This window comes from Thamnophis elegans, chromosome 1, assembly GCF_009769535.1.
Source record: "Thamnophis elegans isolate rThaEle1 chromosome 1, rThaEle1.pri, whole genome shotgun sequence".
Classification (NCBI taxonomy): domain Eukaryota; kingdom Metazoa; phylum Chordata; class Lepidosauria; order Squamata; family Colubridae; genus Thamnophis; species Thamnophis elegans.
This window is the reverse complement of record NC_045541.1, coordinates 36638485-36665178: the sequence shown is the minus strand read 5'-3', so window position 1 is coordinate 36665178 and position 26694 is coordinate 36638485. Positions and strand designations below refer to the sequence as shown.

The window sequence follows — 26694 nt, the reverse complement described above, 5'->3', positions numbered from 1 at the left end:
TTAAATTATTCAGGACTGCTGAGTAGAAACAGATGAACACGCCATTATTATGAATATTGTCTAATTTCTATTTTAGAGCTAGAGTCCTAATCTCCCACTTCTGCATTTATTTACTTTTAAGATAACATAGATGATTGGTGCAAAAACCATGGGAAAAGTTATGTAGGTGACCACAGTGTGTACCCGAATCATGATTTTATTTTTGTGGAATTGTCATATAGAAGTTCCAAATTAAGGGTTTATTATTCTGCAACTTCACTGTACTGTTTATAGAGGAGCTGTCAAACTTGCAGCCTGCAGGCCAGATGCATCACACTCTGGCCCCACCCATGCCTGGTGTAGCGAAGGGGAAAAAAGTCCCGATACGTCATATGTCGACGCCGTGATAACATGATTTTGACACTCCTGGTTTATAGGGAACTAATAAATGATGCTAAGAAAAACAAAATCACAAAGATCTTTAAAAGTGAAATAAAACAGAACATTAATAGTTGTTCAACAATGAAATGTTGGTTTCCCTATTCATAAAATACTAAGAAAGTACTTTTGGCCAGCCTTTCTCAATGTGTTCGTCTTACAGCTTTCAGAGTTCCTAGTCAGCTATTTGATTGACCCAATGAAAGGCTCTGAACTGGGAAATCCCTCTGTTTCTTGAGAGAACACAGGTAGTCCTTGAGTTTATGATAGGTGATTTAGTGTCCATATGACCAACCACTTGGACCTGGTTCCGAAGTTCTGATGGTTGGACACGCCCCCTCTGCAGTCACATGACTGAACTTTGGGTACTTGGCAACAGGGCTGCATTTACAGCTGTTTGCAGCATCCTGTGGTCATGGGACCACATTTTACAACATTTTTTGCCAAAAACAACTACCACATCCAACTGTAATGGACAGACTTATGTCTTATGGTCCTATGTCAAGGACTGCCTATAAACAGTAGTGAACAAAATTCATGCAGATGCTAATATTTCTTCTTTCTTACTCTATTGGACAGTAATTCAGTAATTGGGTTTTGTAGCCAGCACATTGTCCCAATGGCAGGGTAGGAATAGAGTGCTGGAGGATCATTTCTCCAGTGACATTTTTTTCAGTGTATGCGATGGAAAATTATAAGATTGATGAAACAGAAGAGAAAGGAGTTTCTCGAGAGGAGACATCTGGTTGTCCTACAAATGTTTAAGAAGAACTTTACATTTATTGCAGGAGTAAAGCTGGCCCAGAAAATCATCTAAATATATTGTCACTGAAAAAAAGTTTGCTATTTTGTGTCTATTAATATATGTTCTCCCTTATCACAGATTTAATGCATTGCATTTATTACACACCAATATCATTATCCGTAGAGCGTCAAAAGAGCAGGGAAGGTATTTAGTTTATTAGAATGATAAATGAAGACCTATTAACTTTTATTTATGAACAGCTGAATAGGCAGGAAGTCAAGCAGACATTTGGATCTGGTTCCAGTAGTTTAATCTAATTTAATCCTCCCTTTAAAACATCCTGAGATAAATAAATTACAAAAATATTGCAGTTATCTTAAATATTGTGACATGAGTTCACTTCTGTTTTATAGCATCATAATCAACCCTGCTGAAACTTCACAGTACGTTATATTCTTTTTTTCTTTTCTGAAGGTCTAGGCTTATATGAGTTCGATTTTGATTTTTTTTAAATTATAAAAATACTCTTCTTCCAATGGCAAATCTCTTTAGTGAATATGATATTCAATCCCATATAATATTGCTAACCACAATATAACTTTAGGGCAGGCCATTACCGGGGAAGGAGGGTTCGCTACATTACAGAGATCCCTCCTTCTGGCCCTAGGAGTCCCACTCCGAGACCAGATGGCGTAAGCAGTCAGGACCCTGGTCTCAGGCTGTTGTCGCTAAATGCCAGGTCTGTTGTACATAAAGCTCCTCTCGTCCGGGACTTAATTTTAAACGAGAGGGCAGACCTGGCATGTATTACTGAAACCTGGCTGGGCCCAGAGGGAGGAGTCCCCCTTGTAGAACTGTGCCCAGAAGGATTTCAGGTGCTACATCAGCCGAGAGCCCAGGGAAGGGGTGGGGGTGTGGCCGCTGTTATCCGAGAGTCGTTAGTTCCTCGTAGGGTCCCTGCTCCGGAGATTGTCGGGTGTGAGTCTTTGCTGTTAAAGTTGGACCTCAAGGGTCAAGTGGGTCTGCTGTTAACGTACCTGCCTCCCAACAGCGTTGCAGCAGCCCTCCCCTCGCTCCTCGAGTCGGTAGCCGAGCTGGCAGTTGAGTTCCCTAGGTTGATGGTCCTGGGGGACTTTAATTTGCCGTCGCTCGGTGAAAACTCGGAGGGGGCGCAGGAGTTCATGGCTTCCATGACAGCCATGGGCTTGACCCAAGTAATTCGAGGCCCAACCCATTCGGCGGGACACATGCTTGACCTTGTATTTCTCTCGGAGCAGTGGATTTGTGATCTAGGTCTGAGGGGGAACGACATCATACCCCTGTCGTGGTCAGACCACTGCCTACTGAGGCTCGACTTTCGGAGACCAAACCCCCACTGTAGGGAGGAGGAACCGACCAGGTGGTTCCGCCCCAGGCGTCTTATGGAACCGTCAAGGTTCCAGACAGAGCTTGGGGTTATTCCTGACACTTTCGCCCACAGTCCGGTGGAGACTCTGGTTGCTGCGTGGCACTCGGCAGCATCGGAGACCCTCGACCGGATTGCGCCACTGCGGCCCCTCCGAGGCGGCGGATCCCGGAGACCTCCTTGGTTCACCGAGGAACTCCGGGAGATGAAGCGCCGGAGGAGATGCCTAGAGCACCGTTGGAGGTCCGATACGTCCGAAGCGAACCGAGCAATGGTAACCACCTGCACCAAGGAATACACCAGGGCACTTAGGGCTGCAAAAAGATCCCATATAGCCACCTTGGTTGCGTCCGCTGAGTCCCGCCCGGCCGCCCTGTTTAGGATAACCCGCTCCCTACTGAACAAAAGGGAAGCGGGGGAACCCTTGCAGGGCAGAGCCGAAGAGTATGCCCAATTCTTAGCGGACAAAATTGCTCGATTTCGGTCGGACTTGGACTCCACCCCTGCAGCTCCAGCCGAGGCACAGGAGGATCAATTTGAACAACTCTGGGTTGAGTTTCAAGACATTACCCCCGGGGATGTGGACAAGGCCATGAGGGCTGTAAGTACCTCCACCTGTGTACTGGATCCGTGTCCCTCATGGTTAGTTACTAACTGCAGTGAGGTGACACGAGGCTGGATCCAGGCGGTTGTCACCGCCTCACTTCGGGAGGGGAACTTCCCCGCCGCACTGAAAGCGGCGGTGGTGAGACCCCTCCTGAAGAAGCCATCTTTGGATCCAGCTATCCTTAATAATTATCGTCCAGTCTCCAACCTCCCCTTTCTGGGGAAGGTTGTTGAGAAGGTGGTGGCCTTCCAGCTCCAGCGGTCCTTGGAGGAAGCAAACTATCTAGACCCCTTCCAGTCAGGCTTCAGACCCGGTTACAGCACAGAAACCGCTTTGGTCGCATTGACCGATGATCTCTGGAGGGCCAGAGATGGAGGACATTCCTCCATCCTGGTTCTCCTCGACCTCTCAGCGGCTTTCGATACCATCGACCATGGTATCCTTCTGCGACGACTGCGGGAGGTGGGAGTGGGAGGCGCCATGTTGCGGTGGTTCTCCTCCTACCTCTCGGACAGGTCGCAGTCGGTGTTAGTGGGGGGGCAGAGATCGTCCCCTAGGCCCCTAACTTATGGGGTGCCTCAGGGCTCGGTCTTATCCCCCCTACTATTCAACATCTACATGAAACCGCTGGGTGAGATCATTCGCAGGCACGGGATTAGATACCATCAATATGCGGACGATACTCAACTGTATCTGTCCGCCCCGTGCCAACTCAATGAAGCGGCAGACGTGATGAACCGCGGCCTTGAAGCTGTTATGGACTGGATGAGGGTTAACAAGCTCGTGCTCAACCCAGAAAAGACCGAGTGGCTGTTGTGTTTCCCTCCCAGAGATTCGACCAATATTCCATCACTCAGGCTGGGGGGTCAAATTCTACACCCCTCAGAGAGGGTTCGCAACTTGGGAGTCCTCCTGGACTCACAGCTATCGTTTGACCACCATTTAATGGCTGTGACCAGGGGGGCATTCGCCCAGGTTCGCCTGGTGCGCCAGTTGCGACCCTACCTGAATCGGGAGGCTCTCACAACAGTCACCCGGGCCCTTGTGACCTCTAGGCTGGAATACTGCAACGTGCTCTACATGGGGCTGCCCTTGAAGAGCATCCGGCGACTTCAGCTAGTACAGAATGCGGCCGCGCGAGTGATTGTGGGTGCACCTCGGTTCACCCGCATAACACCTATCCTCCGCGAGCTACGCTGGCTACCTGTCGATCTCCGGATGCGCTTCAAGGTGCTATTAGTCACCCATAAAGCCCTACATGGCAGTGGATCTGGATACTTGAGAGACCGCCTTCTGCCAATTACATCCCTGCGACCAATAAGATCACATAGATTAGGCCTCCTCCGTATACCATCGGCCAGCCAGTGTCGGCTGGCAACTACAAGGAGGAGGGCCTTCTCAGTAGTAGCCCCGACCCTTTGGAACGAGCTCCCCGTAGAGATTCGCACCCTCGCCACCGTCCAGGCCTTCCGCACAGCCTTGAAGAACTGGCTCGCCCGTCAGGCCTGGGGACAAGGATAGTTCCCCTCCCGAATGATGAATGTATGTTGTTTACTATTTTATTATATGTCTTATCTTAATGTCTGTATTCCCCTTCCCCGATTTTATGTGAGCCGCCCTGAGTCCCCTCAGGGAAAAGGGCGGCCTACAAATATTAATAAAATCTAAAATCTAAAATCTAAATATTATTATTATACATTATTTAATTCAGACATTTAAAATTGGATTATTTAAAAATAAAATATCATTAATAAAACATTTTTCCCTGATGGAAACCTCCCTTCCCCCCAATAAAACCCTTATGACTTTTACTTGCAGGTGGTCTAATATGTTGGATACAATTCTACCATCACTGGTTAGCACAAATACACCTGCGTGTAGCCAATGCTTCCCTTTTTTTCAAATTAAGAGCATCAGTAATCCATGCCAGGCTAGTTTTATAAATAATAAGCATATTTTAATTTTTTAATTAAATAATTCTAAATAAAAGACAAAAGTATATTTAAACTAACTAGAAAAGTAGGAAGGTTCAGAGTTACAAAAAGGTTAACAGATTCAAAAACAGGCAAGTATTTTTCCATTCCTCAGCAGAGAAAAAGTAGAGAATGGAGAACAGTTTTGCTGCACTGGAGTTATTATATATAAAAATATTCCTGGAATTTTTTGTGTGTTACAACTTGTATTTTCTTCCTGATAAATCCTGTTAATCTTGGATTTTTGTTCCTTGAGTTGTTTTCAGTCCTGAACACAAGAATAAAGTTTGATTACTTACTAAAGTTGATGTAAAGTAAGCTATGATACGTCTATATCTTCTGATTAACTCCAGACCAAAATATTGTTTGTTCTATATTTGGTTAACATAATTGTAAATAAATGATGATTCCTACCTTTATTACTGAGGAATCTGTGGTCAAGTATAAGCCAACTAACCAGCCTCTGTGGTTAAGTAGAATGTGTGAAGACAGTAATTGAATTAGGTATCAGTTAAGGGTATTTTAGTACATTATTTTGTATAAACATCTCTGTTTAGCTTCTTTATCAACTTTCAATTTCTGGCCATTATGTTGGAAGTGAAGTAAAAATGTTCAAGGATATAAATTAGATGAGTATTTTTCACATGAAGTGGACTTCTTTTTTTCATGGAATTGTGGTGACCATCAACCCATTTTACTTATCTTCAAATAAGGTAAAGGTATAGATAAGAGGTTGCCATTCTCAATATACCTGCTTGGAAGAAAATTACACTGAAATTGTCAGAGGTGACTCAATCATCATTAACACCGTGGAGCACCAGGCTGTTGAGTCAGTGATAGGAAGCTTCTGAAGATCAGCTCCTTGACAGATGGGTTCTAGCTCTTAGTTTTTCCTTCTTGAGTCTCCCTAAGAACATGAGAGGATATTCCTGAATCTGGGATTGATACAGAGATGAGTAGAGATTCAAATTATGAAGTGTAACTCAGTAGAAGAATTTACTGCTGACGACCTTTATCTTTTTGGATCACTAAATGTAGGTATTGAATTTTAGGATTTAGAACCAGTAGAGAAGACCTGAGCCAATTCCTGAAGTTGCAATCTATAAATGATATGGCCAATTTATTTATTTTTTAAATAAATGAAAACAGAAAATATTTTCAGCCTAGTAAATTACTCTTTGCCTAAGCAGAAATGTCAAGAAAATTGGATTTTCGTTGCCTTAACGAACTGTCAGGACTTCATGGCAATCTGTAAGAAACATTATCTCGAAACAGCCCAGCCCTGGAGTGAAATTGGCAGATTACATCAGACCATTATGTTAAGAATAAAAAGGAATCATTGTGACCACCATACAGAAGAGGAGAGAGAGAGAGAAAATATTTAGGAAAGTGCTATATTAATGTTCAAATAAGCAATTTAACAATGGATCATTTTCACACTTTCATATGTTGATTGTTCTCAGGATTTCTTCCCCACCTTCAGGTATGGTTAGTCATAGCTAGGGAAAAGGATTGGAGCATGGCTGCCCATTTAGTCTCCAATTTCTTTATGACATACACATGTTCCAAGTATTTCAAATTTCAGGATCAGATTGCCGCATTCACACAAAATCTCATTCTATATCATTCAGCACACTTAACAATCACAACAGTTGTTTTTCTCAAGTATAAATGCAATATAGACCAGGTATTATTACCCTTTTTGATACTTTTTGGCAGCTGCATGTTGGCCTCTCTATATCTCTTGTGAAAAAGAACTTATTGAAAATATGTGCCATATATAAAAAGGCAATTGTAATTCTGTTTTCATTAACATTCTTATTTCATAAATTTAAAAATGACACTATCAGCTCCATACAAGGAAAACCAGTACAAAATGATTTACAGATGGCACCTGGCACCATCAAGGTTAGCTAAAATTTCAACAAATACCTCCCCAAAATGCTTGAAATGCGAATCAACATGGAACATACTACCATTTATGGTGGACCTGTGAAAAAACTTTTCCAAATTTTTTTTGGAAAAGGATCAAAAATTGGCTGGAGGCAATAACAGGGGTTAAAATAGAATGGAAACCTGAAGTTTTTTTTATTAGGAATTATGTCGGTGAAATACAAAAAAGAAATCCAGTATTTAATACTACATATACTTACAGCGGCAAGGATTGCCTTTGCACAGAAATGGAAAAACAAATTAATCCCAAATGAAGATGAAATAATAAGAAAGATTATGGACTGTGCTGAAATGGATAAACTAACTAAAGAAATCCAGGGAAAGGAAGAATCAGAATTCTACCAGATATGGGATAAATGGTATAGATAGATGGAGAAAGAAACAAAAATCAATGAAAGAATATAACAAAACTAAAAAATAATAGTTATGAGTAAAATAAGAGAGTTAAGAATGGTGAAATCTAAATGAAATACAATAGAAGGGGAAATAATATAAGGTGAGCAGTATCGATTGATGATTGCTATTATAAAAAACAGGAAGTTCCTGTTCGTACTGTATTGTATAAATGTGGTGTACGTCTAATTTTTGTGTGTGTGTGTCTATTTTACATGTTTGTTAATTTAAAAAAAACATTCTTATTCCAAACACATTTACTAAAAAGGAACCTGTATTGAAATTTTGCTCTCAATTTAGTGTGCTTAAATTCATGTCAAAATATATACAACTGCATAAACAAACAAACAAACCGAAGGAAGAAAAATGCTGTGTTTTAGGTTACAGGTCCGTCTGATCATTAAATATGCATATAATGATTTCTAGAAGCTGTAAGACATGATAATCCAATTATTTTGGGACAAACAAATTATTTCATGCTTAATTCTGGAGTCTAATAAGAACAATAGGTAACTTATCCCTGGAAACTTGATTTTAGTGGAAAAATGGTCAATTTTCTTTTTTCTCCTATTTCATTTACCAATTGATGAAATAATACATTTGTTAAAGCCAGGGTTAAGAATGGTTTCCTAAGTATGTGCAGTTAAAATGAACTCTAACATTAAAATCTATAATCTCTTTAAAAAAAAACTCTAAAAATGAATCAGGGGAAGTCAACAACATGAGCATGGAAGGCCCAACTAGGCAATTTAAAAAAACAACACTACGGGGGGCATTGGATGAGACTTACAAGAGACATAAAATGGGGTGGGGTTCAGTTGTCTGGTCACACCCACCATTTCGCTGCTACTGCCCCCTCCCCACTCCCCATGCTCTATTATAAGTAGTTGAAGATGGACACCAAAGTTTCTCATCTCTTCCATATGACAAGGGGATATGAGTGGATACAGTATATCAGCCTGGAAGCTTATTTTGGGATGCAAAACTTACTGTATATGTGAACAGCTGCTTTCTGTCTACGCATTTGGATGTACCATGTAAGCAGATGTTTGCTTGCCTGCTTTTTGTTTCTTAAAAACATACAGAGGCGCACAAAAGTAGCCTATTAGATTGAGAGTCACCATTGTTATTGGATTATTTCCCTGTTTTTGTTTTGTTTTTTGTCTTGTGTATGGGCTTGTCAAAGTCAGTATGATTGGAGCAGCATCTAAATTGAAGTAAGTAAGTAAGTAAATAACTAAATAAATAAATACTGGTTTCTGAAAGGGTTACACACCATACACTTGAGAATGTTTTGACAAAATTTCCCATTTGGGATGTTTAAAGCCATTGGTCTGAAATTGCATTTTTAGATGATAACTCCTTATGTTCTCTTGTAACATGGTCAACATTTGCAAATGATATTTTGTTTCTCCCTTTGATTTAAAGTTAATCCAAATAAGTATGGATTAAGTAAAAAGTATTACTAATTTTGAAGGAGGAGTATGTGAATTGAAGGCTTTTCCTTTTGGTAGTAGTTTGATGATGATGATGATGATGATGTTATCCATTCAGTCCGCTCCACATCTTCCGATCTTGCACTACTTATTTGAGTTTTTCTGCTCTGGCTGCTGTCAGCTTTGATGGTGTCCAGCCACCGTGTTCTTTGGTGGCTTGGTTTCCTCTTATTGCTAAGTCTTCCTAGCCTTAATGGATGAACCAGTTGTCAATATCTATTTGTCATGGGCAACATTCCCTCTAATTCTGTATATTTCTGTGTTAAGATGGCTTGATGATGTTATAGCATGTTTCCTAATAAACTGATACATAATAGAGCCACCCTGCACTTTCTCTCCAGGTGTGTGGGGAAAAACAGCGGTTTGAGAAGTTGATGGAACATTTTCGAAATGAAGATAATAATATAGATTTCATGGTAAGTGTGTGCATATATTTTACTTACAAATGTGATGTCAGACCTCAGCTTTCATGTTCCCATCTCATCCCCAGATTATCAAGTTCTCTTTTGGAGCGCGAGGAACAAAATTCTAATGCACAATTGGATTTTAGTAGAATTTATGAACTCTTGCTATCAATGGAGCTATAGGCCTAAAAAACAGGGGAAGGGGAAGAAAGTGCGCTTGGAATAGAAGAATGAAAATGAATGTTCTTCTGTCACACTTCAAGAAGTATTAAGCATGCGAATATTTGTCTTTCTTCAGCCAAGCATCCAGCCAACCTTTTCTGAACAAAGAAGCTAAGCACTACTGTGGTGTTAACCCTTGGAGGGGAGGCCTCAAGGGAATAGCAGGATTGTAAACTAGATTGGAAAGACAAACAACATCCTAGAAGAATAATTCTGCTAAGAAAATTATATGGACAAGTCCATGAAGTCAACAAAAGTAAAAATCAACTTGAAGGAGACTTGACATTATCCATTAGTATTGGATTAAACTTCATAACTTATTTAGTAGTCTACTGGGATGTTCCCTGTAATAGTTGTTTGAAAATTGGGAGCAAAGAAATTAGAAATGGAGAGAAGAGAATAGTTGGAAGGGAACTTGGAGGCCTTCTAGTCCAACCTCCTGCTTTAGACCTATGGCATTTCAAACAAATGGTTATACTTCTCTCAGCAGTGTAGTACCAAAAACAGAAAAAGGAGTAAAATCCTGGCATTCTTTAGAGTAGCACATTATGCTATTATTTGCAAAGTAAAGACATGCTTTAAACTACCATTGAGATACATTTTTACAACATGAAGAAGAAGGAAACTGGTATCTTGGGTTTAAGTTACCATTTGCATCTTTTGATTGCTTTATCAATTTCATTTTCCCTTCCTTGCAATGATAAAATGCAGTTTTGTGGAAGGTGTAGTTGAGAATTAATGGCACATGCTTGGATACTAAATTCATGTGGATGTATGAAGCAAACATGCTGTATGCCAGAAGAATCAGGAACTTTGTGCGATGATCTCCTGAATCCACTTTCATTATGTAACCATTTTAGTTTCTAATTTTTGCTGGGGGTTCTTTCATATTGCAAAGATGCAATTAGGGCGTTATGTCAGTGAAATGATCTCTTTAAACTGTTTTTAGCCAGACATGAATCCTGGGCAGCTCCTTTCCTGATACAAAGAACAGAAGGAGGTTTTGAAGAGACCAAGCTGTTCTTGTCAAGCCAGTGAGCTAGGGGTGCTTTTAAAACACTCCAGATACTTTGCTTCAGTAGTCAACGGCTCCTATTTCTTACTGAGGTGTATGATTAGTGTGGAGATCTGGATTTGTCTGTCCCCCTCCCCTCCTCAGAGTAGCTACTTACTTGATCAAGATCATTATTTTTTTGCTGTAGTGGTTTGTATTAAGTCAGGTTTCAGCTTGGCAGCCAGAGCTTGCAAAGTGAAATGGGAGCTTTGATGATAGGAAGTTTAAAGATCTGTCATTGCCTACTGCATCAGGAAAAGTAACAGAAAATTTTGAATTATTCTGTCATATCTCATTTCCATTCTTCTCTACGGCTGTCCTATCATTAGAGAAGAAGAAAAACTTTCTTCAGTGATTTTTTTTTTTTTGCCTCAGGGCTATGCTTCTTTATTTTGTTTTGGACACTGCTGTCTTAACTTAACTGAACATATTTAGGTCGAAGTTTCTGAGGTTTAGAACTTTGAATTATTCCTATGAATATTATAGTTATCATTTGTTCAGTGTTACTGCAGAATTAACGGTGTTCCCCTTGTACATGGTAAAATGTAACTATTAATGGACATCAACAAGGTTGTTGCAGTTCTGTACTCACTTCCTAGGAGAAGGTCCTGTTGATTACATCTCCATGGGACATATTGAATTGGTTTCAATATATTGAATTCGCCTTTGCTCGGGAATCCACTTTCCCACTTGGAATTAGAGCCCTATGGTAATTCCAACTGGAAGAGCAAAATATCATTTGGAAAGCAAATGGATTGTGCATAGCACTTCTCAGAAAGCCCTTATAAACTAAACAAGTCTTTTTATAGAATCAGATAGCTTGGAATCTGGATCCTGGCACAGCCTAGATCAGGGGTGTCAAATTCGATTTCATTGAGGGATGCATCAGGGTTGTGTTTGATCTTGGGGAGGCCAGGGGGGGCATGGCTGGGATAGGCACGGCCAGTTCGACGTCATTCATGTTGGGGGCACCTGTGGTGGCTCGGGCGGGGCTGGGGAGAATCCATTGGGGGATCTATTGTCTCCAGCAGAGGAAGGCGAGACCAGGGAAAGTGCCCAACCCTTGTCCACCAGAGAACCTCACCGTTCCTCTCAGGCCATGCGGAGGACCTCTGGATGGCGGTGCAGAGCCACAACAGTCTCCTGCAGCTCTCTGTCAGTGAAAGCTCGCATCCCCCCGCCCGCAAGGCTCTGTTTTCAGCTGCAGTGGCCTCCTGCAGCCCTCTGCCAGTGAAAATGGCGCTCAGGAGGATGCTTGTTTTGGTCACAACATCCTCCTGCAGACCTCTGCTCTGTTTTCACTGGCAGAGTCCTTCACTGTTTGCAGGGTAGCACACAGACCAGATCTAAGTACCCCATGGGCCGGATCCGACCCCTGGCCTAGATAAATGTAATTTCTGCAAAGGTTCTTTAACTGTATTTGTATAATTTTTCTTCTCTCTATCTTTGCCTAACTTGTTAGATGTAAACTTGGAACTGTGGTAAGATCCAAAAAATATGTGGGACAGGTTATTCTGACCATTCTTTTCTCTGGCAGGTGGCCTGCATGCAGTTCATCAACATAGTAGTACATTCAGTGGAAGATATGAATTTCAGAGTTCATCTCCAATATGAATTTACAAAACTAGGCCTTGATGAATATCTGGATGTAAGTATACCCTACTTTAAATTATCAGTGTCTTCTAGAAATGGGATCTATTATAATATTTGAGATGGGTTGCACTTGGATCTGATGATACAGAGAAAGAATTGGCATTTCCCATATTAAAAAGAACCACAAGGAGGCCTTTTGTTTTTACATTATTACAGGTAATCCTCGGCTTACAACTACAAGTGAGCCCAAAATTTCTATTGTTAAGTGAGATACTTCTTAAGTGAGTTTTGCCCCATTTTATGACCTTTCTTGCCACAGTTGTTAAGTGAATCACTGCAGTTGATAAGTTAGTAACCCAGTTGTTAAGTGAATCTGGCTTCCCCATTTATTGACTTTGTTTGTCAGAAGATCACAAAAGGTGATCGCATGACCCTGAGACACAGCAGTGGCCATAAATATGAATCAATTGCCTGCAAAGGTCGTAACTGTGAAAATGGTCTTAAGTCACTTTTTTCAGTGCCATTGTAACTTTGAACAGTCGAAACCAGGAAGAGCAGAGTTTCGATGTGCATGTCTGTGCCGGCATCCAAACTTCCGTGTTTCCCTCAAACACATGTGTGATGGCCAGCTGTTCGTCGGGCATGCATCTATGCCAAAAACTGGAAGTTTGGGTGCTGGTGCGCACATGCATGCCAGAATCCTGCTCTTCCGGGTTTCGGCACTTCTGCGCACATGAAGGCCAGCAAGGTCATGCAGGGCGGTTTTGCTTGCCATTTCCAGCACACAGGTTGGCACGTGGTGACATAAAAGGTTAGCCTTTTACTGCTCTAGGATGCACCCTTGTGCAGAATTATATTTTATCAGATGCTTGTTTAAGCAGCTTTTTTTTAAAAAAAATATTGCTGTTCAAAAGCAGTTACAATAGTGGACAAAAATCCTTCTGCAAAAATCATCTTCATGGACTCCTTGTTTTCACTGTTCCTTTCTCATTGATGCTGTGATACTTCTTCATGTCTATGGATCTGGGTAACTGTGGCTGTTTTTCATGTGTTCAATGCTCAGTGATTTTAGTTTATCTATGAACTTGCAAAGTGGGTCTGTGCATTTTATAAGGAAGTGACTCGCCACCCATTTACAGTGCCAAGAGAAGTGAATGAAACCATATGTTGCACACACTTGTGTTGTAGGGAACTTTGTATTACGTGCATATCCTATTTGCTGATTGCTGCTGATACAGTTGGCTACATTTCAAGAGTACTAGTAGTTCCCTATGCTTCTTCTGCTGATCCTTTTTTCCCAGAAAGAATTATTAGAACATGCTCAGTCATTGTTCTCTGAGCATTTCATTCATTGTTGTCCCTATTGTTGAGCTACAAAACTCAGTTGATAACTGCCTCCTTGGGAGCAATGTTTAGAGCAAGCGTGAAATCCACTTACCTTTGTTACCGTTTTGCAAATGTGAGCGCATGCATGCACGCGCTTCGCCCACACATGCCACCTTCGCACATGCACATAGCGTCAAAAACAGGAAGTCATGACGTCCTGATGGGTGGGCGGAGCCTCCTGCCACTGGCGCTATTGGTTCGCCTGAACTGGATAGAACTGGTTGAATTTCACCCCTGATTTAGAGGCAATCATAATAGCAATAGGCAAATATGACATAGATGTGACTGAAAAACTGCAGTCAACAGGTATTCATAATGTTCTCAACACAGAAACTCTCAAATATATTTTCAATATAAACTTTAGGAATTACTTAAGCATTACATATAAAGGAAAAATACATTTTCAAACTTTAGATTAAGATTTTCTTTCAATTGCAAATGTCAAACTGATAAAAAGTTTTTTAAAAGTTTAGAGTTTTTAAAAGGATGTATACAAGAAGAAAAAAAATATTCTATGAGGGTAACTTGGAGGGAGTGATCTAACTGAGTGATCTGAACTTTGAAGTATGTATGTTAACAGAAAGATTTTTTTTAAAAGATATACAGGTGAAACTCGAGAAATAGAATATCGTGCAAAAGTTCATTTATTTCAGTAATGCAACTTAAAAGGTGAAATTAATATATGAGATAGACTCATTACATGCAAAGCAAGATAGTTCAAGCCGTGATTTGTCATAATTGTGATGATTATGGCTTACAGCTCATGAAAACCCCAAATCCACAATCTCAGAAAATTAGAATATTGTGAAAAGGTGCAGTATTCTAGGCTCAAAGTTTCCCACTCTAATCAGCTAATTAAGCCATAACACCTGCAAAGGGTTCCTGAGCCTTTAAATGGTCTCTCAGTCTGATTCAGTAGGAATCACAATCATGGGAAAGATTGCTGACCTGACACTTGTGCAGAAAACCATCATTGACACCCTCCATAAGGAGGGAAAGCCTCAAAAGGTTGGATGTTCCCAAAGTGCTATATCAAAGCACATTAATAGAAAGTTATGTGGAAGGGAAAAGTGTAGAAGAAAAAGGTGCACAAGCAGCAGGGATGACCACAACCTGGGGAGGATTGTCAGGGAAAGGCCATTCAAAAGTGTTGGGGACTTTCACAAGAAGTGGACTGAGGCAGTGCATCAAGAGCCACCACACACAGACGGATCCTGGACATGGGCTTCAAATGTCGTATTCTTCTTGTCAAGCCGCTCCTGAATAACAAACAACGTCAGAAGCGTCTTACCTGGACTAAAAAAAAACAGACCTGGTCTGTGGCTCAGGGGACCCGAAGTCCTCTTTTCTGATGAGAGCAACTTTTGCATCTCATTTGGAAACCAAGGACCCAGAGTATGGAGAAAGAATGGAGAGGCACACACTGCAAAATGCTTGAAGTCCAGTGTGACGTTTCCACAGTCTATGTTGATTTGAGGAGCCATGTCATTTGCTGGCATTAGTCTACTCTGCTTCATTAAGTCCAGGGTCAATGCAGCGTCTACCAGGAGATTTCGGAGCACTTCATGCTTCCTTCTGTAGACGAGCTTTATGGGGATGCTGACTTCATTTTCCAGCAGGACTTGGCACCTGCCCACACTCCTAAAAGCACCAAAACCTGGTTCAATGATCATGGGATTACTGTGCTTGATTGGCCAGCAAACTTGCCTGACCTGAACCCCATAGAGAATCTGTGGGGCATTGCCAAGAGAAAGATGAGAGACATGAGATCGAACAATGCAGAAGAGCTGAAGCCACTATTGAAGCATCCTGGTCTTCCATAACACCTCAGCAGTGCCACAGGCTGATAGCTTCCATGCCACGCCGCATTGAGGCAGTAATTGCTGCAAAAGGGGCCCAAACCAAGAACTGAGTACATATGCATGCTTATACTTTTCAGAGGTCTGATGTTGTTCTATGTACAATCCTTGTTTTACTGATCTTGCTTTGCATGTGATGAGTCTATCTCATATATTAGTTTCACCTTTTTAAGTTGCATTACTGAAATAAATGAACTTTTGCACGATATTCTAATTTTTCAAGTTTCACCTGTATTAGAAAGTTTTGATTTTAGAAATGTTTTTAAAGAAAAGTTTAGTGTTTTATAATTAAAACACCTTTTTTACCTTTAAGGTTAAAGAATTTGAAAGAATACAATGAATTTTGTTAATATAAATGGTGATAGTTTATAAAGATTTGTAAGTGCAAATAGAAATACCTATTATTTCCACTGCAAGGGAGATAAAGCAGAAATGGTTAAAATTGATTGTTTTATTCAAAGAGGAGAATGCATTTAATTACGTTTTTTTTATTTGGATATCATTTCTGGATTTTGCCTTGTGATGGAAAAAAAAGAGGTACACATAATTTTAGAAGATCATTCATTCATTTGAAAGCCACCTAATATAGCATAAGTAGAATATATTGATCTTTCTCATTATGTCATTCATCATTCCTCTCCCCACATCACTTCCCTCATATCATTCTATACTTTATATAGGTCATTTGCAATCTGGTGCTCTCCAGATTTGCAGGGACATAACTGCTAAAGTGAAATGTTCTGATAGCATATACTTTGGCATACTGGTTGGGAATTTCAGAGTTGGAACATATAGGGAGCATTAATTGACAATGGCTTAACCAGGATTTCAAATGAGGTTATTCTGCCATTCTAGTACATGCTGGTAATTTATTTCTGGTAATGGGATCCTCTCTAGAAAAAGTATGTGTTGTACTTCTGAACTGCAGCCTAGAGAAGGATTGGCAAATCCTTCTTTTTGTTTCTTTAAAGAATGTGGATTTTGATCTGGATCTCCATTTTACACCTACATGGTTTTAAGTGAATGATTCATAATAGAAAGTTTGCATAGTTTATCTAAACATTTCATTTGGTGAATTATTTTGTCACAGAAAACTACTTTAAGACAGCTTGACCTTTGATTTTCAGACATGGCTTGTGAATGATTAAGATACACCATTCACAATGTCAAGTCTATAGTCCAAAGAGAAAAATATTCCATTGTGTAATATATGATTCATACTATTAGTTATTTCCTTTTTCATCTTGCCAGAAACAGGATTTGAGAAATTGGGTTCTGAGGAACAGTATTATAGAGTCATAACCATGTAAGCTGCCTTCAGTTTTTGGAAAAATAGCAGGATACATATCTGACAAATAAATAAAATTGTTGTGCAAGGAATTTAAGCTGGTGTAAGACTTTGGCAGAATAAAGACCTATCTAAGAGACCAGATGATAATCTGTTTTCATGATGTTCTCTGTGCCCCATACATTAGATGTTTCTCCACAATTCTGTAGTTTTCTTTGTGACAATCTGTAGCTATATTATACATTGTGAACTCAGACAAACTTCTCCCCTAAATGTGGCTGAAAGAATGTTCCTACATCTTTTTCCCCCTTCCTGGACATTTGCTTCAGTCAACCTGTTTCTGATGAATTAGTACGGTTTGCTGTTCTTTTTGTTATGCCTTTCATTAAAATGAGCTGCTACTATGTGCATTTTTGGAAATTCAAGGATTTTATTTGGCTGTGGTATTTCCATAAAGTGCCAATACAAGTCTTATTTATGCCCTGCTCACCTATGGGGACCAGTTCTGTTGGTAGGAGCTTTGGGGTGCCTGCAGTTCTATAAACCATCTGCCAAATCATCAGAAATTTCCTTTCCTTTATTTTGTTGGTGTTTCTTTGAGTCCTTTTCAAGTCTAGTCTTTGTGGTTCTAGCTTAATATTTATGGTTTAGATATATGCATTTTTTCTTGCCTTCTATCAATTGGTTCATTGATAACATGTGAAGTCAAGGATATAATTACCTTTTCTGCCTGTGAACTTGGGACAATCTTACCTTCCCAGATCATTTCAAGACTCTTAGATTCAGTGCAGGCACCAGCATTCCTTCTTTAGGACAAGACTATTGAGGTTGTGGCATTATTTCAAGTAATTTGGGCATATCTCTAGATGTTGCCATGTCCAGCAGAAAATACCACTCAGTAGCTCCTAGGGTACCTATTTGCCGTGACAATCATGGCTAATAGGAGTAATGCAAATTGCCATCCCAAATACAGTCTAAGATGATGGGATCAATCTACAATCTAAGCTAATGTTTTTCTTTTCTCCAATTGCTCTGTATGAATACATCTGGGGAGCTGATTGTAACTCTCCCAAGAACATGGTCCCAATCAGATATGTCTCGGGGCATCAATGTACTTTCTTCCGAGGCAAAGATTCAGGCAGTCATCAACTATAACATAGTTTCCTTCCCTGAATATATACAAAATCCTAGATGATTATGTCCATTGTCATGCATATGTTATGTTATGCATAAAGAAGGATATTTGTAGCTCAGGGTTGAAATGAGTGGTCCTTGGTCCTTTCTTGCAGATGTTTTGTTACTCAAACTAAGTAACATCATTAATTCTATAGTAGTAATGGGAATACTTTGGAGCAGCTGTCTGAGAAATTCTGGGAGTTGAAGTCCACTTAAAGTTGCCAAGGTTGGAGACCCCTGCTTTGGAGCATGCCCACTGAAGAAAGAACCTCCTCTACTTTGGGTATCCATCCGAAACAATTCAGCTGTAACTGTTCTACTTTGGCTTGGGCAGGCATACAGGAACTTCCTAACATGGGAATGCATATTTGCAGATAAGCAAACTGTTTTTACCCTCCTTCCTCCCCTCAAGAGCTACCATGGAATTATAGCAATAGCAATAGCAGTTAGACTTATATACCGCTTCATAGGGCTTTCAGCCCTCTCTAAGCGGTTTACAGAGTCAGAATATCGCCCCCAACAACAACCCGGGTCCTCATTTCACCCACCTCGGAAGGATGGAAGGCTGAGTCAACCTTGAGCCGGTGAGATTTGAACCGCCGAACTGCAGATAGCAGTCAGCTGAAGTGGCCTGCAGTACTGCACCCAAACGACTGCACCACCTCTAGAATATAATTCTAGAAATTATATTTCTAGAATAACTGGAAGCCTGACAGCAGATTAAATCAAAACTGTAAGTTAGTCTGCCAGTGAGCAAAGGAAACCCAATTCATACTTGGCAATCAATTTTCAGATCCACATCTTTTTTTAAAAAAAAAAAAAACTTGTGACAGATTATTTATGGTACTTCTGGCATTACTATTTATTTGATTGGTCAAACTTTTTGTTAGACTACAAGTTGGGGAGAAATAAAACTTTTCTTCATTTTCTCCCCACTACTTCCCACATCTCCCAGGTTTGCTCCAAATGATCCTTTGGAGGGGCAATAGGAAATTGTAAGCAGATGCACAATTGGATACAGCTCAAAGATTTTCTCTTATACCTGTTAGGAATTAGCTGATAATGTCCACATTTAAGCTTTTATATATGCTGTTTCTACATCTGAAATGGCTCTTATATTTCTTATCCTGTTGTATCCATTCATAGGAACTTGTAACATGAAGGAAAAACTAAGTTTTGTTGCTTAAGAGGTCAGCTGCTCTTGCTGTGTTTTCTCTCCCCCCCCCCCCCATTATATAAAATCATTAGAAGCACTGCCACCTGCTATGACAAGAATATGTTATATAGTATCTTGTTTCTGGTGTGAAGTTTCTGCATGAGAACTTTTTTGGCCAAATTATTTTAATTTGGCCATTAATATTTCAATTCCTTTTAAGGGATCTTGCAGAACCAATACCAAATCGTCTGCAAAAGCCCTTAACTTAAAAGTTTAATTTTAAACCCTTTCTCTCACAAAGCTTTCATCTTATTCTTGTATTGCTAATCAGCATATGAAGAACCAAAATTAACTACAGAGGAGAATTGGGCAACCCTGTTTTTTCCTTTTTGTATTTCATAGGATGTTGTTAGTTCTCCAGTAAAAATTATTGGTCATTTCTCTGAAGTATAGATCAATCTTTCACTTTTTATAAAAATCTCTCCAAAATTCCTATCTTCCAAAACCTTAATGTTCTCTATAAATATAGTGCCTTGAATTTTAGGAACATGATGTGTCTCCGAAGTGGGGCATGGGAGGAGTCACAGCTGGGTATTAACACGGCCCATTTGCCTGGAGACTGAGGTAAATCTTGAGGCCACACCTCTGCTCCTCCTCCTGACTCTCCCAGAGTAACCTCAGTCTTTGGCCCAGAAGGAGTACTTTAGCAATAGCAATAGCAGTTAGACTTATATACCACTTCATAGGACTTTCAGCCCTCTCTAAGCGGTTTACAGAGTCAGCATATTGCCCCCAACAATCCAGGTCCTCATTTTACCCACCTCGGAAGGATGGAAGGCTGAGTCAACCCTGAGCCGGTGAGATTTGAATAGCTGAACTGCAGAACTGCAGTCAGCTGAAGTAGCCTGCAGTGCTGCATTTAACCACTGCACCACCTCGGCTCACCTCTTTCCTGACTCTCCCTTCGATTCGAAAACTTCCTGAGGAAGATAGTAGTAAAGAGGGCAGAGGTTGTCCTAGTGGCCCCCTATTGGCCCCATCGCCCCTGGTTCGCAGACTGGTGGACATGTCGAAGCTTCCCCACTGGAGAATCCCACAGGGGAGGTGGCTCTGCGCCAGGGGACTCTGGAACACCCAGATCCAGAGTGGCTCCATCTGACCGCCTGGCGCTTGAGTGGGAGCAGCTAAGGGAAGCCTATTTCTCCGCCAGGGTCATCAGGACCATTGAGGCTTCCAGAAGGGGTTCCACCACTCGCATCTACAACGTGTCCTGGGCTGCCTTTGCGATCTGGTGCCAGGCTGCAGGGATAAACCCGATCTCGCCCTCCATGCCTCAGGTACTGGACTTCCTTCAGAACGGCCTAGAGAAGGGGTTGGCCCACAATACCCTCAGGAGGCAGGTCCCAGCCTTAGCCACAGTTTTGGGGGTGGGTAGGCTCCCGATCCTTGTCCCAGCACCCTGTCATAAGGCGATTCCTCAGAGGGGCAGCAAACCTTTGGCCACCAGCAGTCCACCGCTTTCCCACCTGGAACCTCCCCATGGTGCTCCAGGCACTGCTGGAGGTGCCTTTCGAGCCCCTGAGTGAGGTGAGCCTACACTTCCTGACCCTCAAGGTGGTCTTCCTGGTAGCAATCACCTCGGCCAGGAGGGTGTCCGAGCTTAATGCTCTTTCCAGCAGGGCAGATCTTTGTTCCTTCCACAACAACCGGGTTGTCCTCAGACTTGCTCCTGCCTTTATGCCCAAGATCAACTCTCCCTTCCATAGGGCTCAGGAGATAGTTTTCCCGGACTCCTGTCCGAACTCCTCCAGAGGAAGGGAAAAGTCCTGGCACCACCTGGACATAAGAAGGGCCCTGCGTATATATCTGAAACGCATGGCGGCCTTCAACCTTCAACCTGAGGAGCTAAGGTCTCCCCGGCCTCCATCAGCAGATGAATCAGACTGGCCAACTCCAAGGCCTATGAGGCGCGAGGGCTCCAGGTACCAGAGGGCATCACTGCGCATTCCACCAGGAGTGTGGCCACCTCTGTGGCCTGGGCCACCCAGGCACCCATCGAGGAGATCTACAGAGCAGCTGCCTGGTCGTCGCCCTTGCCATTCATCAGACACTACCGGCTGGATGCCTACGCCTACGTGGAGGCTGCCTTCGGGAGGAGGGTTCTGCAGGGAGTCCTGGACTCTCGGGGGATTCAGGCCCAATGATCCCTCCCATGGACATGTAGCTTTGATATGTCCCAGCTGTGACTCCTCCCATGCCCCACTTCGGAGGCTATCAATCGGTCTTACCTGAACTGCATGTCTCGAAGGTGGTGTGGGAGTAGTCACTTCCCACCCATTAGGTGCGCTCTGCACCTAGGGGCTTGAGTAGTTAGTTCTGGTCAGTCAGGGATCAGGAAGGGAAGTGTGTGTGTGTGTGTGTGTGTGTGTGTGTGTGTGTTCCTGTTCCCTTCCTTCCCAGGCGTCTCTTCGACTGGACCATCAATTAATCTGGGGGAGGAGGAGGAGGAGCAGAGGTGTGGCCTCAAGATTTACCTCAGCCTCCGGGCAAATGGGCCGGGTTAATACCCAGCTGTGACTACTCCCATGTCACCTTCGAGACATACAGTTCAAATAAGATCAACTGACAATTTCTATACCTCTGGACAGGAATCCAGATATCTGAATTATTGCTAGAAGAAAAAGGACTTAACTTTCAATGCTTCATCCCTCCCCTTTTCAAGTGAACCCATGGAGTTGTTTCTCAATTTTATATACAAATGGTAGTCTATATTCAATTTGTATCCTAGAGTTATTAGGATATAGTGGGGTAGAAATTCCATAGTAAGTAAATAAATACATTTGATTAATAACATCAACGTGAGGCAAAGTTGAAAAGTTGGATGGGTCCAGATTCATTTGATAGTTCTTTTTTATTTATTGATTAATTTGCTGTTGACCTTCTAGAAGCTGAAACACACCGAAAGTGATAAGCTGCAAGTGCAAATACAGGCTTACTTGGACAATGTCTTTGATGTGGGAGCTTTGCTTGAAGATGCTGAGACCAAGAATGCTGCCTTAGAAAGAGTTGAAGAATTGGAGGAAAATATATCACATGTTAGTATCAGTTCTAATCCTTTAAAAATATTTATATGGGGATACATGGAAAATAATGTAGGTTATTTTCATTTGGGAAAATATTTAGGGGTTCAAGTGGGTGGGAGGGTGCGGGTGCGCGCATGTGTGTGTTTGTGTGTATACTGTATGTGTGTGTGTGTGTGTGTGTGTGTGTGTGTATTATATATATATATATATATATATATATATATATATATATATAAAATACATATATATATATATAATACATATATATATATATAATACATATATATATATATATAATACATATATATATATATATATTATATATATATATATATATATATATATATATATATATATATATATATAATAAGAACCATTGGCTGTCAACATTAGGCTGTGATTACAAATGTGTTTTTATTATACATCTATTTCTTCTGATAAAACATTTTTGCTTACTTTGTGATAATCATTGCTTCCTTATTTTTTTTAAAGAATTGGAAAAAACTAAGCTGCAGAAAATGCAATTTTAACTCAGGCTTCCGCTTCATTTAAATGGCAGTTTTCATCTAGTCCACTACTGATGAAGAAAGCAATTTTTCAGGAGAGCATGGTTGTACCATGCATGGATGTAGTTGTAGAAGTTATAATGATGATTGGAAACCCTTTATTTGATAAAATTAGAAAAAGAGGCCTAGCATTGACCAGTATGTTCCCATTATTATCAAAAATAGCACTGCCTCAACTCTCAGGGCTTGTGGAATAGAGATGGCTGGCTGCTATTTCACCCAGAGCGTAGGTCTTCGTAGCCAGTGTGAAAGTAGGACTAGAGAGATATTGGATTCAGCATGTCTTTTATGTTCTTATTATGATGGAATGGAGAAGGGGAAATATTTGGACATTCCTCATTTTTCCATCCTGCAATTTTACACCCATCAAAATGTAATATTACCCATTAAAATCTGTTTCACATATTATATAAACTCTTCTTACTAAGACAATGATTCAAATAGCACTGTCGAATTCAGTTTTACAATCTCAGGTGCAGTCACTTGGAAGAATAATTGAATCATCAAAGCTGTTATCATGTGACTCGTTTCCAGTCCCCACTAATTGAATATAAATCCATAGTTGTAGAAAACATACTCAACTATGTTATAGTTTAAAAGTATGCACACAAATGACACAGTATGGTTTGCCCATTTGACTTTGTTCAGCAGCAGATATTAAACTGGAATAAAGTGGATGGATCTGAACTTTTATTATTTGGTCTTGTGGAGACCAAGGTTGAAGAGCAAAGTGTGGGTGTGGGTGGGTGCATGCATGCGCGTGCACACATATATGTGTATGTGCTCAGCACATTGTTGAAGCATAACAGTTACGTGAATCTAATTCTATTCCAGCAAAACAAAACAGTATGCATGCAGTGATATACACCAAGAAGCCAAAGTAACCATTTGCTTCCCCTTGCCTGGAAGCTGATTCCAAACAAGGCAGGGTGTAGAAGCCAGCTCCAAACCACAGTTTCATATCCTGGCTTAGTTCCCAAAAATTGGCTGTACATTATTTATTTAAGTTTATTTATTTATTTATTTATTTATTTATTTATTTATTTATTTATTTATTTATTTATTTATTTATTTGACTTATATACCGCTTCATAGGGCTTTCAGCCCTTTCTAAGCGGTTTACAAATTTTTTAGCAAATTGAGTCAGCAACTTGTCCCCACAGTCCGGGTCCTCATATATATATATATAATTAAACTGTAGCCGGTCTTCTTCAGTTTGTGTCTGCTGTTGTCCAAAGAATGAGGAAAATGACATTGCAGTGACTGCGCTGAAAACGACAATGCAGTGACTGCACTGAATCTGTGGAATGAATCTGTGGAAAATTAAATGGAATCCTTATAGTCTGTAGTATAATAAAAGAAAATCAATTTCTGTAGTAAAGTTATATATTTTGCTCCATGATTTTCTCCTTATTGAAAAATAAATGTAGCTGAAATGTATCCCCCATTAAGAAAGTTACTTTGAGCAATTGAGCCATTTATATCTCCCAGAGCAGAAAATATCTTAAGATGGCTTTCAAACCCAAGAAAAATATTAATCAAAAACAATATATTAAAAAATATTTAAACTAGTTAACCAAAGAAGAGTAATCATATCTTTTCCCTGGCCTATGAGATTTTCTGGGAATTTGAACTAAGACAAAATTGTACCAAAGATACAATCATACTAAAAGTGATGATGGTGCATCTTCCCCAGAAATGTGGGAGTAAAAGTGTGCTTGAGTATCACACTGAGTTTAGATTTGTGTGTATGTGATAAATCAGTATGACGGGTGATTAGAAGTGCTAAGAGTGATGCATGTTCTTTACCATCAAGAATTCTGACTGGTTTAAATTTGGCAGCAATACTTTTTTCCTAATAGACATGTCAAATTTCAGGTACTGTTTACAGGGATAATGTTTGTAATTCTGAAGGTCCTCATATCAGGGTTCATTGTGAGACCTTTCTTACCAACTAATCACTCATTTTAATCATATCTAGTTATCAGAAAAACTTCAAGACACAGAAAATGAAGCTATGGCAAAAATTGTGGAACTGGAAAAACAACTTATGCAAAGAAACAAAGAACTGGATGTTGTACGAGTAAGTTTTCTAAAAATACAGATGTTAATGTTTGATAGCTTTTCAAACTTTGCTTCTAGATGCATCTTTGTATTTCCATTTGCTTATAGTTGAATGTCATTCTATAGAAGCTGTGTATTTCCAAGTCTAAATCTCTTTATTCCTTTATTCCTGTCTAAGCATATTTTATCTGCCATTTTGCAATTGCTGATATGTAGAAAGTATACATATGTCTATGCGTTGCTGCATGATGGTAATTTGTAATTCCAAGGAGTATATAAAGGTCTTCTTTCATGTCTCTCAGCTTATTAGCAGCATGTTCCTCTTTGATCCGGCCACTTTGATGAAGTATGAGGTTTTATTTTCAAAACAGGAAGCATTAAATTTAGAGTTCACATAAATCCTTTTGGAGCTTAGCTCTGGGATATCATCCACTGCATTTGCTTGTTTTCCAGATTCTAGATCAGTGATGGGCAACCTTTTTGGCGTGGTGTGTCAAAAATCGGCAAAAAATCGAGCATAACTCGCGTTGTGTGTCACTTCGACAAAAACATAATTTTGCGCAATTTATAGTTTAAACTACAAAAATATATAATTGCAATATAATTGTATTTAATAAACCAAAAACAAATTATTTAACATAGCTGCTTAGTAACTTCTTTGTTCATCAGTCGATTTCGTATGTTGCCCTTGATATTATTACCAGTATCACTTACCAACGGTCCTGCTTAGCAACCAAAATGTTGGCTCAGAAACTCTGGCATTGAAGCGTGCAAGTCTTAAAGCTGTCAAGTTACAAGACCCTTGCACCCCTAACCCTTTAGGAAAAAAACCCCAGGGGTCTTCAAACCTGACAGCTTTAAGCCTTGTGGACTTCAACTCTTCAACTAAAAGAGAGACTGATAAATATTAAAAAAAATAAAACCAAAAAGCAGCTACTGCAGTGGCTTAGAATTTTACTCAATTACTGTTGAGCCCATGGAAAGTTCCGCAGCCCCAGGAGCAAAGGAAGGGGGACGGAGAGAGAGAGATTGGCTGTTTGGGGTGCTTGAAACCACCTGGCCCTCCCCAAAGGAAACCCTCATTTGCAGGATGAGCCTCGACTGGCTCTGCCCAGCGGGGTTACCCCAAGCGCCATTGGGCAGCGACGGATGCTTATCCTTTTTCCTTCGGCTGCTTCAGCTGGGACTTCAGACACCCCAAGGGAGGGACTTTATCGGGCCTCCCCCTCCCCACCCTTTGAATGAAGGTGTGATAGGGCTCCTCCATCCCTGCTCTTTAACCCAGCCAGAATTACAGGAGGGCTGCCCCCGTTCTGCTTTCCGGGGTGGATCTTAGCCGAGGGACATCAAGACCCCAGAATGGGTGGGGGGTGGGGGAAGAGCTTCTTGACGGAGGCCACGATCGACTTTTGGAAGTTGTGTTTTCGTAAAATAAGATTAACCTTTGGATGTGTTTGTTCCGCTCGGCTAGCGGCGTTTTCTCCCACTTAATCCCGGCGGATCCTGATATCTGAGCTGGAAAAACTGCAACCCCCCGGAAATGATGACGCCCCGCTGAGTAGCTGGGACTTGCAGAAAAAGGCTGCAGAGAGAGAAGCGTTCGATCCGTAATCCGTCTGTGGGGGGCGCTGGGGACAGGCCGGGCCCCTTCTTCCCACCTCTATCCCCCCCCACTCTTGAGGGACAAGCCCTTTCCCCTGTCCCAACGGTGGAATTTGAGGCTACCTCTCCTTTCCCTCTCCCTCCCTCAGTTGTGCGGCAGCGGCAGCGGCAGCTCTCAGCCTGGGCGGCAGCGTCACGCAGGCTGTGGAAGGAGGAGGAGGAGGAGGGAACCAAAGAGAGGCTTTTACCGAG

At 41.0% G+C, this 26694-nt stretch overlaps 1 protein-coding gene across 6 annotated transcripts in view; it reads left to right on the top strand.

Moving 5' to 3' along the window:
• Window positions 1-26694, top strand: part of FMNL2 (formin like 2) — a 226486-nt gene that overhangs the window by 167807 nt on the left and 31985 nt on the right. For all 6 annotated transcript variants that reach the window (XM_032211397.1, XM_032211412.1, XM_032211419.1 and 3 more), the window contains exons 10-13: window positions 9331-9405; window positions 12207-12317; window positions 22073-22222; window positions 24758-24859. In XM_032211397.1, the coding sequence (XP_032067288.1) occupies window positions 9331-9405; window positions 12207-12317; window positions 22073-22222; window positions 24758-24859 (438 nt within the window). The remainder of the gene's footprint in view (window positions 1-9330; window positions 9406-12206; window positions 12318-22072; window positions 22223-24757; window positions 24860-26694) is intronic.